Raw genomic sequence first — 12,757 nt, forward strand, 5'->3', positions numbered from 1 at the left:
GTTGAACCGCGGAAGATACGCGAGAGGACAATCCCATCCTGCGCATACGCAGGTAGTATCTGATATCGCTGGTCGCGATGGAACTGTGATATTTGCATAGGGGCCATGCTGAGTGGTGACCAGCCTGTCCGCCTGAACCCAACCCTTTTATCACAGCCAGATTCGTCAATGTAAACCAGATGATATGACTGGAAGTCTGACAAATTATGCAAGTAAAATTCTCTTAAATCGGCATTCCGCTCCCTAGCTTGCTGCCGAGCAGTCTTTTTGGACCAGTCTTCGGCGACAAGGGCTCTTCTGATACTGGAGGTTGTAACCAGGGTCTGGAACTCATCCCAGAGGAAGACAGCCATCTCATCAAGGTAAAGACCAGGTTTTTCAAAGAGGTGGTCGCAGAGCGCCTTGGTCATCAAGGGTGTAACGGTTCGTTTACAGCCTACTCAAGTTGGGGGTGCGTGGACATTTCCAAAGAGCCGCAAGTTTCTTTGAGTATTGATTATTGTAAGCTTGCTACATTCAGCTTCTTCGGCCATTTGGGATGTGGTGAGTGACTGGCTTTCTATCATATCATGAATGAGATACAACTTTGAGAGAGGGAGTCTTGGGGCCATGTTGCAAAGTTCAACTTTGAGTGATGTCCAATAGATAATAGGTGAAGCCGCCGATTGCTTGGATTGGATAAGGATGGAGGGGCAAGGGGGTAAAGTGTGTTCAGCAGTTTCGTGTAAAATACAAAGATTTATTCTGGGAAACTGGAGATCGACAGCTATTCCACATTCAGATTAGAGCGTTTCAAAATAGGGTTTAGGAGATAATTCATAAGAGTATGGCAGTATATCTAATTTCGAATATTACTGCAAGTATATGACCACCAGCTATTTACACGAAGCAGCGAGCATTTGAGAATTCGAGCTTAGCATAGTAGCACCTCATTAAGAATACTCACGGGGATTGGCATGTACAATCCGTGAGTTGTGGTTTTCCAGGAAAGGTGTTGTGACATCAAACCCATTGACATTGTGAAGGTCCGCTAGTTTCACACCAAGGGGCTCATCCTCTTGAGGCCATCTTATGAGAGCCCAGCCCTTCCCTTTCCCTTGCTGTCGAAGCACGTAAACTGGAAGAATGGTTTTGGTTTTGTGCGCTGTATCAAAGTTGTATTCATGATGGTTGATATCAATGGCGATATAGATGCGGTTCCCCCACACTTAGTCGTACATAATACGAATAAGCGCCTTCTTTCAGCCGAAATACACGAGACGGTCTTTTTAGAATCTCATTATGGATAAGATACAAGCCAGGCACAAAACGCAAACTAGACACTGTTCCCCGCCGATGCGAAATGAGAACTGAGTCTGAGCCATTCATGCTATCCTTGTAATGCTGGAAGTGTCACACGCTTATCTTTGTTTGGGCTGGTTGACATCCTGCTATGTCTAAAAAAGAGTTGGCGTTTAAGTGTCTCCACTGTCCGGGTGGTCCGAACGGATCGCCCAACTACACTGTGTTCTTGGCGCCTCGCTTTAGCAAATCAATAGACTGTCCTAAATGCCGTGTCTGTGAGACCAACTGTGCTGCAATCACCGTGTTGGCCTCAGATAAAATACACATGATAGCGAAATCAGCTTCCGCTTCAAACACTTTTCGTTTCTTCAATAGCCCCACAACCGGGATGGTAGACAGAAGCCGGTGCTTGCGCTAGTAATTTTGGTTCTGTCACGAGATTGCAATACAATACGAAAACGCGGCGGTAACAGGATGAGTGACAGCCGGTAATTTACAACACAAGTGCAAGAACATGATTTGCATAGACGTATTTCAGGCTGCACTAAAATGCTCAAACTTGCTGTCTAACAGCCATGAAAACCTGAGCAGCCCCCGACATAAAATATTTACATACATACATACATTCAATAGTGAGAAAAAAAGAAAAATGGACACTATAGAATACATGGTGAAGATAGAGAAAAGGGAGAGTGAATATAGAAGACAAAAGTGACAATGAAAGCGCTGGACAGTTATGGATGGCTTTGGTGGGGGAAACGGCAGAATCGGCAAGGCGGACTGTACTGGAGTTACATGTTGACCTACATACAAGATTCCCCTTTCTTTCTCATCCTCCTCTTCCTTCATTCCTCCTTCCTCTTTCGCTCCATCTCCACGAGATAACTATCTGTTATAATACCAAGTGCTCATCCACTCCAACCTGATTCGCAGTCAGTCTTCAACAAGGGCTAAGGATCGACCTTCTAAGCAAACATTGGACTTTGTTTGCTATAACGGCGCCTACAACTCAGCTCCTACTCCATAGAGAACTGTAATTGCTCGGACGTACATGCTTATCATGGATTCAAATTGCTCTTCACCACCGTCAGAGTCCTTCTTTCCCCCTTCATCTTCTTCACCTTCACCTCCTCTCTCAGTGTCATCTACATTACCCTCTGCCACACGACGGCAATACACTGCATTCATCATGCTAGGTCCATGTACAGTCGGAGATGGCGATTACAGTTGTCCATGCAAGCAAGGGATAGTCCCCGGAGTCATCGACTCAAATTTCAATGATGCTCAGAGCTGTAAGAAGTGCTGGCATCCAATAGCCATGCACCTTGATTATGGTTAGTTCCTTATACCTCCTATAAGTTGACGGTCTATGGCTAATAATTATTGGACACTTAGATCCTCCAGGCCCCTCTGCTCCCAGCACTGCTACTGCTCCTGCTCCCTCCAGCAGCGCCTTTTCTGGCAACATTCCATCAAAGAAAACCGAACCTTACAGTAAGTCAATCCTTGTTGAAAGGTACATACAAGGAAACTCATTCTCCCACAGGTCTTCCAAGTTGGATTCATCCCCGGACGAAATTGGTCAATGAGTTGATAGATCGACTTCATTACTATCATATCATTCGAGTGCGTGGCACGCCAGCTTCCGGGAAAACAACTGTGATGAACCTTGTGGTCAATCAGCTGCTTGAGAACTATGGCAAGGAAAAGCCTATCTATGTTCTTACAGATTGGGATGAGAGCATAGTTAGGGGAATAGGCGGCTGGGGTGCATACTTAGAGCACGAGACAGGTGTTCATGGTGATAAGTGGCTCACCTACCCCGCCTATCTAATTATAGATGAGGCACAAATGTCGTACTGGGATGGCGCACTTTGGACAGATCTCTTCAAACGTATTGTGCCCCTTGTCAGCCCATACATCCTACTCTTCACATCATACGGCTCGCCAGGTCGGGGCTTTGTGGGCTTCAGCGAGCAAAAGCATACACAAACACCCTTGATATTTGCCCCTGACCAGCAGATATCACTACGAGCAGATGAAAATGTCAGAGATTACAACCCGTGGCGAGCACATTTATTGACGCCAGTTGGTCTGCTACTTGACCAAGATGAAGCATTGGAAGTGGTGACATTAATCACAAAACATATGCAGCCACGTCCATCTTTGACAGAAGACCTGAAGAAGGGACTGGCTTCGTTCAGTGGTGGGCATATAGGATTACTCGAAAGTCTGCTAGGTGCCCTAAAAGGTGTACCAGTAAGTATTCCAACCCTTTTAGTTCCAGATATCGAATTCCCTCTCACATGAAGCTTTCAATAGGATATTTATGACATTGTGCGGAAAGGTAGGTTGCTTGATTGGAAGACCGTGGCTGGAGCTCTCTTTGGTCGACCTCGAGCGCTCTTTCGACACCTTTCTGGTCAGCCATTTGCTAGGGGCTTGCCTAGACCCGATCAAGTACAGTCAAGTGATGTAATCAGAGTTTTTAGAAGGGCTATTCTTTGCAATGGTGTCTTTAGGTCTGAAGCTGAAAAGAAAGATCGGGGATTTCAACAAGCTCTTGAAAATATTTGTCGCAATGGATGGCTGCATGAAGAAAAATTAGGTTGGGATTCTCACTATGTATTTGCCAGTCGAGTACACTGGTGGTAGGTGCTGCATCCCTCTCCCCTTTTCTTTCTTTCTCGCCCTGCCAATAATGATAACTGGTATCTAGGTATTGTAACATGCTCTACATGGCTACAGAGTGTGACAATGAGATCAAACACAGTACACCACTTGATCTCGCAATTGATGCTATCAGGCATTTCAGACCGTCTCAGCTGGCAGATGCTCCCCGCTCAAGTACAACTCCTGTTGAAGATCAATATCAAAAAGAATTTTATCGCTGCCTAATACCAATACTCAGCGGCCATGTTATACTGTCCCCAGAGTTTGGGATTGGGGAAACCACCAAAGGTGGTGGGATGATTGATTTCTTCATTGAACAGAAGAATTGGGGTTTTGAGCTTCTAAGGGACCGTGATCGCCTGGTGGAACATATGAAACGGTTTGAACCTGAAGGGCAGTACTACAGCATGATAAAATCTGGGGAAATGAAAGAGTACATTGTCTTGGATTTCAGAGTTTCACAACCGACAAAAGCCCGTCCAGGTATTACTCTAACCCCTCTATCGTTAGCTTCAACTGACCCTCTGTTTAGAATATGCGCACCGTCTCTACCACGTTGTTTTCTCTGAACGGTACCGACATGTTGATATTCTTGAAGCGGGTACCCTCAGCAGTGTAAGCTCCTTTACCACGCCATCAGAGGATAACGGGTTATGAAAACCATCCGACGACTGTCTACTCAATTCGTACTCAAGACCGAAACTGGGCTCGTTTTTCCAGCGGATGTGGAATCGCCTAGGCAGGAGACAGGACACCTCTGGGCTTGAACACTCTGAGATCGCGCGACCCCATGAAACCTTGAACAAATTGTTCCAATACATACATATGTATGATTCTGTCAAGCGGCGAGGGAGGATACAACTGGTAGAGCAGTTGGTTCTGCAAGTCACTTGGGAGTGCCACGGAATGGCCTGGGCTCAGGACCTCGTTAAGGCGCAGCCACGGGTAACGCAAGGCAAGGTGATTTCTCCTTGTGGGGCGTGGCACATAATGGCAGTGACGGATGAGTCAGGAGGATTCAACGAGACTGTCCCTCATTTTGGCAATGCTGGTGAAATTTATAATCTTTTGAACAAGGCCAAACTTAGCCATCAGCAGCGTTTGAGTGCAGGCACTGCATCACCCACTGCATCCATTTTTGTACCCGAGGACTTTGATCCAGACTATGATTGTGGACAAAGAGCTGAGATGAACATTGCAGGTTTGTTCGCGGGTAGTGTTAGGTGTGAAAAGATCATCGCACAAATGGAGGGATACTGCCAGACTGTCAAGGGGATGAAAGTGCTGGACCTGGATCCTCGAGAGCAAGTCCCGTTCAATTTTTTGTTTCGTGGACCTCCAGGTATTTTCCACTGCCAATGTAAATATCAAGATACTTATATATTATAGGAACTGGCAAAACGACGACCGCAAGGAATATGGGCAAGGTATACTACGATATGGGCATCTTGGGCTCAGACGAAGTTATTGAAAGCTCTGCTACAGATCTTGTTGGACAATACATCGGGCACACAGGCCCAAAGACTCAGGAGCTACTTGAGAAGGCGTTGGGAAAGGTTCTCCTTGTTGACGAAGCATATAGTCTGGCAGATGGCAAGTTCGCCAAAGAAGCAATGGATGAAATTGTGGATTGTATCACAAAACCCAAATTTGCAGGCAAGCTGATTATCATCCTGGCGGGATACGATAATGACATCAACTGACTTACTGACATCAATCCCGGGTTAACGAGTCGATTCCCTGGCTCCATTGAGTTTGATGGACTTAATCCGGATGCATGTCTCAAACTGCTGAGAACAGTCTTTCAAACACGGTGAGATGAGTTGTTGCAGAAGAGAACAGTAATGGGCATCAGTTACCTTGAAGGGCCTACAAGTGACTTTTCACGCGACTTGCAATCTCGATTCTCGACATTAACTGGCCTTCTCAATTGGGCAAACGGACGGGATATAAAGACATTGGCCAAGTCAATATTTAGGAAGGCCGCCCGAGCTCTCGTCACTGAGAACGTGTCATTACCGAGGGTGGTATATTGACAGAGTTGGACTGCATGATTAAAGAACGCAAACATTGACTTCACTACAATCCTTCAAAGGCTGTTAAATTACCGGCTGCATCGGTAGATCTCAGTCTAAATCCTGCCTCCGGTAATACGGAAACCTACACCAACACTCAAACACACCTTCCACAACTTCCATCGGAATTGGAAGAGCCCAGTCAAACAGAAAAATTTCCAGCGACCAAAAATCGAGATGGCGGCGTTACGGATGAAGTATGGAACCAACTTATCCAGGACAAGCAAACAGCGATCAAACAGGAAGGGGCATACCGGGACCTCCTCAAACAAGGACAACAACTTGAAAGAGATGCAAAATGTGGGAATGAAGAGGACGAGAATGAGGTAAAAAAGGATGAAGGCACTGAACAACAACATGAACAAGAGCGGCTCCAACGGGAACTTGAAAGACGGGCCAAAGAAGAGGAACTGAGAAAGCTTCGAAAGAAAGAGGTAGAAATGGAGGGACAGCGCAAGAAGGAACAGCAAGCACAGAAGGAACTTCGCAAGATAGGCGTCTGTGTTCAGGGATTCCGTTGGATCAAACAGGCTGGGGGATATCGATGTGCTGGAGGATCCCATTATGTATCGGATGGTCAGTTGGGCATTTAGGATATAATTGTAGGTTTTGATAGCCGGGTCAATTAGAGCAAATCAAGCTGTTCCTGAGTACAAAAATACTTATTAGCCATGCATTCCGCTTTGATACGCTAACTCATATTCCATTTATGTCTGTTGAAAGATCATCTCCTCTGGAAATTAACGGGCTATACCCAGTCCGTAACCGACATTAAGAGTGTTCATGGACTCGCAGCTACATGGAAGCCGAGGATCAGACTAATTGCGTGTAGACTCTTCAAGGGCCCAAATATATCCATAATGATCTGGGAATCTGCCATGGAAACTTGACTTGCTTCACCGTCCTTGTAAATGACGAAGGCCATATCAAAATCAGTGTGTTCTTTTTTGTGACATTCCCAAGATTCCCTACGAGAAGACTTGGCTCACTTTCACAAGCGGGCATTGGTGAATGCATGGTCCGAAACTCATCCCCCAACGCGTGCAACACGCATGTGATCCTTGCGCCTTGCGCGGGTTCGCCCGTTTCGATGTTTATCAACTCCATGCCACCTCTGAGGAGGGGGGGTGCTGTTGGGATGTAACAAATTCTCGAAGATAAGGACTGTTAGGGGTTTGTTGCTCGGAGAATGCAGGGTTGCTTCGAGGGTAATGGTGAAGAGCTCGTTGGAGCCGTATTTGTGGAGAATGTCCGAGGATGGAATTACTCGAATGCTGATTCTGGGGGTATTTTCCGGAGAGGAAGAGTCTCCCCAAATGCTGTGAAATAGACCTAACATTATGATAATAGATGAAGATGGTAAAGTACAGGCCAATGATAGTCTCGGGATCAACGTCGATCGAGATCCACGGAGATCTTATTGTATCTGCTGCGTATTCGGGGCATTACTATAATGTACAGGTCGAATCAGGTTACAACTCGTGGGCTTACAGGGTATGAGTTACAGTGAGGAATACTTTATGTGAGATCAATTCTTAACACATCATTCATATATCCATTATAAACAAAGTCGTCCAATATGACACAATTATCCATCAACAAAGTGTTCTGCACTCGCGTCGGAGCATAACTGGAAAAAAAAAAAAAAAAGGAAACAACGCTGTAAAGACAGACTATTAAACAGTAATGTAATGAGTGATCTGACAAAAGAAAAACAATCCACATCAATGCAGGCTAACGCCCCCAAGAACCTGCATCACATCATCAACAGCCTTCGTGTCAACCGGCGAAAGACGAGCAGCAGCACCACTAGCGCCAATTCCAACGCCACTACTAGCACCAGCGGCCGGCTTCTTCTTCGGTGACACATTCCGCGGCTTAGGCTTGATCTGTTGCAGAATACCCCGGCACCGACCACACCGCGACTTAGTCGGGTCGATACTCTTTGAGTGGCGTCCGTAGTTCTGCGCGCAATCAACACAGGTCCAGACGTACTTGTAGTCGATCTTGTAGTTGTGCTTGGTGGTGACTTCGATACGGCCAGCGTAGACGGGGTGGTCCTGTAGGGCCTGTTTGCATTTCAGACCCCATTGCTTGAAGCTCGCTCCGTGAGGGTTGTTGTAGACTTTAGATATCATGTTGTTAGTCAGATGGCAGTACTCGTGCGCGAGGGTGTTGATCAGCCGGTCTTCGCTGTCGATTATACGTTCCGCTAGTTCGATAGTTGCGTGGTGCTTGGTTGGTTTACCGACATCGTCGTCGGTTATGCGGACTCTTTTCCAGGTTGCACGGCCGGCGGTTGTCTGAAGGGTTTTGCTCCAGGCAATGTTCACGCCGCCGGTTTCCTTGGCCATCTCTTGGACCTGTCCACCAGCGACAGCATTGTCGAGAACCTTGAGGAAGTCGTATGCGAGGCCGGCTTTCTTGTCGTCGAAGGACTTCTTGCGCGCTATGAGGGCTTTCTTTTGCTCGATTTCGGCTTTCTTCTGTGCCGTTTTACTGGGCGATTTGGGCTCTCTGCCCTTCACATTGCGGCTCCGAGGGACGATGTCGAATGATTTCTCACGGTTGCGCTCGTCGTCTGAGTCTTCGAATTCACGCAGCAGCTGGTCGAGCTTCTTTGGCGAGTGCTGGTCGACCCAGTCGTTGGTCGTCTCCTGGCTCCAGAAGGCGTCGGTACTCTCGCGGAATGGAGTAGGGGGTATGCGGACTCTGTCTTTTGTAGGAGAGCGAAGATGGTTGTTCTTAGATGGACTCGATGGTGGTGTTTGCGGTCTAGGCGGCTCATACGCCGGCTTCTTGGGGGGAGTTTCCAGCTCTATCACAGCACTGAAATGTTATTAGCTCTGCTTTAGAGCCTGGGCAAAGAAGAGGTTGTCAACTTACTCATTCAGGTCATTAAAAAGCTGAGAAGAAGGATCAATGTCATTATCACCCAGGTTCAAATTGTCAAGTTCTTCATTGATATTGAAGCTTTCTTGAGAAAGCCGCGTGCTCGTAGGGCCAGGGTCCAAAGAAGGCATTGTTTCCATGATGGGTGATTGTTCCTTTGGCACCTTCCATGACTTCCTCCTTGGCTCTTTTAGCTCAGGCTCTGGCTCTGGCTTTGACTCCTCCATGGATCCTGGCCGTCTGCCTCTCATCAACCGTCTCCTTGGCTTGGGTGGAGGTGAAGGGATCTTTTCTTCTTCTTCCGCTGATTCGCTCTCCGATGCATCGTTGAAGCTCACATCTTCGTCATCACTGACTATAAACCCTTCCAAATCGGAGCCATTGTCCTCAGAATCCCCAGATTCTTCTTCTTCGGTCTCACGCTGCCGATTCCTTCCTCCGAGTGTCTGGCGTGCGTTCCTCTGTGCTGGTTCCCGTCGCGAAGATGCATCTGACGAACTCCTCGATAAGGACGCAGCCTCAAGATCATCATCTCCCGGCTGCTCAACCGGATCGTTCTCCTTCGCGTAGTCGAGTATTTCTGACTTCCGGGTCTGACGGCGATGACGGACTGGAGACGGGGGTGATGGCATCGGAAGTAACATCGAATTCACATGCGCGAGCTTTAGCGGGTTCTTCGTCTTGTCGTGGGAGGAGATGCTGCCGATAGAAGAGGAGGGAGAGAATGTTGGTGAGGAGGTATGAGATTCGCTGGCGGTGCTGTGTTCTTCTTCGGTTTCTTCGGCTTCGTCGTCAAACAGGGCATCACTGTCGGGGAAGATTTGGAAATCGATCGAAGATTTGCTCTTCTTTTGAGATTGGGTTCTTGCGAGAGATGGTCCCTTCGTAGCTCCATTATTCTTTGTCGTCCGTGTTTCAGCAAACAGGCCCCTGCTCGTGCTGCTCCCCGTGGTCTTTGGCAATGGGAATTCGCTTAGTTCACGCTCTGGCTTTGCTTGTGCTCCAAGTGGTACCCGTGGTTCCTGGCGTTTTCGCGGTGACGGCGTGTTATTTAGTCTCGCCATGGTTGTAGCTGTATCTCAACGACGATACCCTTCGTCGTTTCAGTCAGTCGAAACGTAAAATATTGGGTACACTATGCTCAATAAGAGATAAACAAGGTTGAAGGCGACTAAGTATGTTATCTGCTATCGTAGGACTTTCGATAGGTCGGCGGTGTTTGGTGGTGGGCGGTTGGCGGGGCAACGGCATCGGACATGCAGCGGTATCTTACTGACACCGGTTTCTCTCCGGCTCTCGGTTGTAACTGGTCCAATTGAACATGCCGTTAATCGTTCTATCGATAAAAAATAAGAATAACAAAAAGAAAAGACAAAAAAAAAAAAAAAAAAAAAAACGGCCCGAGCCGCGGATCGAACGCGGGACCTCTCGCAGATATGCTTGGGTTATTTCCCTAAGCGAGAATCATACCACTAGACCACCCGGGCTGTTGTATAATGATTGTTTCAATTCTAAACTCATAAGCCAAATCACGTTTATTTGCATAGAGTACATTTTTAGCGATATCAATCGGACGACCATTATGTACACAACCAACTATCATCCTTGCAAAGCTCCTAAGACGCACTTGAAACTGCCTCCGACGCTTCTTCAGCCTTCTCCCCAAGTTTTTCCAATCTCATTAATTCCAGCACGTCCTCCCTAGACATAATCTTCACCAGCTCTTGATCAGGAACCGCTCTCTTCTTAGACTTCTCGATCCTCCTCCCTAAGACTTGACGAGACCTCGGGGTGACGCTTTTTGAACTGAGTGACCCATCTGTTTTCAAGTGGTTTGATATCACTATGGGTCCGTCGAATTTTCTGAGCCATCTCGCATGCGCAGATGTGCGTGGGAGGGAGCCCCTGTCTATCTTGCTCGAGTATCCATTCCGCAAGAAAGTCTTCCTCTTCGGAGGTCAGGAGCTGGCGTTGTTGATAATAGGTATGGCGTGTATATTTGCCAGGGTTGCGGTCGGGTAGGGTGGAAAGAGTGAGGTTATGAGCTGTAGCTGTGGCTTGGAGGGAGAGGAGTTTGTTGGATATGTTTTCAGGAAGAGTTGTTTCTTCTTTTGGGGGCTCCGTGATTGCAGTAGTAGGAGTGGTTTGTAGGTACAGGGTTTGTTTTTGATGGCATGGGGTGGGTTATAACGCGATGTCCGAGTACTACGGGTGTGATTTATATATTCCCCAAAACGTATATACAGTGAATGTCCTGCAAATTGCCACCTGACCAATATGAACAAAGACTGTACTGTTACCCCCTCGTGACAGACTATGCATTACTGGCTGTACTTGGTCACAAACTTCAAGATCTCCGCATCAACCTTCTTGGGATTCGAGGCGCTCAGGAAGTGAGCACCACCCTCAACCGGCACGAGTTTCGCATCAGGGGAATTCACAAATAGTCCAATTTCCCTTTGCGCATTGGCAAGCGAATAGACTACGTCTTTCGTTCCCTAGCCAGCAAATATATATTAGCATCATGTATCGGGCACAAATATATATCTGGCATGGACTTACGTGCAACCACAATACTGGACACCTAACATCAAACAACCTCGAGTGCAGCCCATCCCGATCCCTCAAATTAATTGCCGACATGCGAATCCGGCGTCGGCCGTCATCACCGTGATAGTTCTCACGGATGGTCTTGCGCCAGTACTCGCGCGTCTCCGTCGGACAATCTTCGCCAAAGCCAGTGTTAACTAGCATGTCACAGTAGGCGAGAGGCGGCTCGAAATCCGGTGTTGGTTCATTCGATGTGAAAGCATCGATAGTTGGGGCGAGGAGATTGGGAGCATCCCAGCAGCCAAGTTGGCGGGTTGGTTCGGATTCATATTCCATAGACGTGCCTAGTGGGATAATACCGATAATCTACAGGGCCTCTTAGCACGTCTATTGCATATATATCCCTGCACATGCATATGCATGCATATGTACGTACCTTGTCCGGCCGCATCAATGCCATCCGAACCGTAATCCAACCGCCCTGACTCGTCCCCAGCACAAAAGCCTTCTCAATATCCAGAGCATCCAGGACCTGGAGATTCATCTCCGCCGTATCCCAGTATGTCCAGTGTTCGCGCTTGGTGCGCGTCTGGCCGTGACCCAGAAGCTCGATGGCAATCAGGTTCATATTATCCGTGAGCTTTTTGTTGGCATACTGCTTGCTGTACAACTCAGACGAGGTGGTGAATGAATTGACCAGCACGAGCGTGGGCTTCGCGGGGTCGTATGGATGAGGCATCTGGTAGGCGGCATCAATGCCGCCCAGGTGAGGAACGTCTACGGTCTTGGTGTTGGGCATTATTGGAAATTGCAGTATAATGGTTGAATTCGTGTGCCTGTATGAAAGATGGAAGAGAAAGAAGATAAATATATCAATTGGTTTTATGTACAGCCAAGTGTGCTACGTAGGTTTGTACCCCGCAATTATGTGGGGGATGATTGATAATTGATGACTTCACTTTTTCCAAAAAACAGTAACCTTTTTTCTCCCCGCTTATTGTACCCCTGAGTAGTTTCTTTTAATCTCCGAAACTTATGCAGCATTTGCAGCTCTAGGGCTACAAAAGGACCATGGTTATCACGTGCAGGTACCTGCCTTTTATTCACCTGTGACCTCTTTCCATCCACTCCTTCCACTCCTTCATCATGATCCTTCTATCCATCAAATGCCAGGATTACTACAAGAACCAGCAAGATGCCTGGAACAACACACAAGGTTTACCTGAATTTCGGCCTTACCGTCCTCGACAGCCCTTAGCCGGCCTTTTGACCGGATATTTGAA

The 12,757-nt window shown here is 47.4% G+C and overlaps 6 protein-coding genes and 1 non-coding gene across 7 annotated transcripts; 3 read left to right on the plus strand and 4 right to left on the minus strand.

The window, feature by feature from the left end:
- Positions 1-2,344: 2,344 nt before the first annotated feature.
- Positions 2,345-4,614, plus strand: ASPGLDRAFT_67707 (uncharacterized protein; the record flags this gene model as incomplete). Its single annotated transcript, XM_022549178.1, has 5 exons — positions 2,345-2,618; positions 2,831-3,543; positions 3,607-3,935; positions 4,004-4,440; positions 4,490-4,614. 5 exons carry the CDS (start codon positions 2,345-2,347, stop codon positions 4,612-4,614), a joined length of 1,878 nt encoding a protein of 625 aa, XP_022399547.1.
- A 256-nt stretch (positions 4,615-4,870) lies between these two features.
- Positions 4,871-5,874, plus strand: ASPGLDRAFT_509234 (uncharacterized protein). The gene is made up of 3 exons (XM_022547415.1): positions 4,871-4,917; positions 5,159-5,299; positions 5,347-5,874. Exons 2-3 carry the CDS (start codon positions 5,203-5,205, stop codon positions 5,658-5,660), a joined length of 411 nt encoding a protein of 136 aa, XP_022399548.1. The 5' UTR covers positions 4,871-4,917; positions 5,159-5,202; the 3' UTR covers positions 5,661-5,874.
- Positions 5,802-6,625, plus strand: ASPGLDRAFT_36963 (uncharacterized protein; the record flags this gene model as incomplete). Its single annotated transcript, XM_022544759.1, has 2 exons — positions 5,802-5,984; positions 6,053-6,625. 2 exons carry the CDS (start codon positions 5,802-5,804, stop codon positions 6,623-6,625), a joined length of 756 nt encoding a protein of 251 aa, XP_022399549.1.
- Positions 6,626-7,650: 1,025 nt separating this feature from the next.
- ASPGLDRAFT_152646 (SprT family zinc-dependent metalloprotease) lies at positions 7,651-10,085 on the minus strand. The gene is made up of 2 exons (XM_022542309.1): positions 8,919-10,085; positions 7,651-8,861 (listed from the first exon to the last, which is right to left on the minus strand). The coding sequence occupies exons 1-2, from the start codon at positions 9,986-9,988 to the stop codon at positions 7,757-7,759; spliced, it is 2,175 nt and encodes a 724-aa protein (XP_022399550.1). The 5' UTR covers positions 9,989-10,085; the 3' UTR covers positions 7,651-7,756.
- A 236-nt stretch (positions 10,086-10,321) lies between these two features.
- On the minus strand, positions 10,322-10,411 carry ASPGLDRAFT_t108. The gene has a single exon. It is a non-coding gene; the product is annotated as a tRNA-Pro (tRNA).
- A 340-nt stretch (positions 10,412-10,751) lies between these two features.
- Positions 10,752-10,991, minus strand: ASPGLDRAFT_97017 (DNA-binding domain-containing protein; the record flags this gene model as incomplete). Its single annotated transcript, XM_022550596.1, has 1 exon — positions 10,752-10,991. A coding segment is annotated over one exon (240 nt), but the record flags the coding sequence as incomplete, so codon positions are not given.
- A 254-nt stretch (positions 10,992-11,245) lies between these two features.
- ASPGLDRAFT_129779 (alpha/beta fold hydrolase) lies at positions 11,246-12,273 on the minus strand (the record flags this gene model as incomplete). Its single annotated transcript, XM_022540917.1, has 3 exons — positions 11,246-11,422; positions 11,487-11,840; positions 11,911-12,273. 3 exons carry the CDS (start codon positions 12,271-12,273, stop codon positions 11,246-11,248), a joined length of 894 nt encoding a protein of 297 aa, XP_022399552.1.
- Positions 12,274-12,757: the final 484 nt, after the last annotated feature.

This window comes from Aspergillus glaucus (genome assembly GCF_001890805.1).
Source record: "Aspergillus glaucus CBS 516.65 unplaced genomic scaffold ASPGLscaffold_14, whole genome shotgun sequence".
NCBI lineage: Eukaryota > Fungi > Ascomycota > Eurotiomycetes > Eurotiales > Aspergillaceae > Aspergillus > Aspergillus glaucus.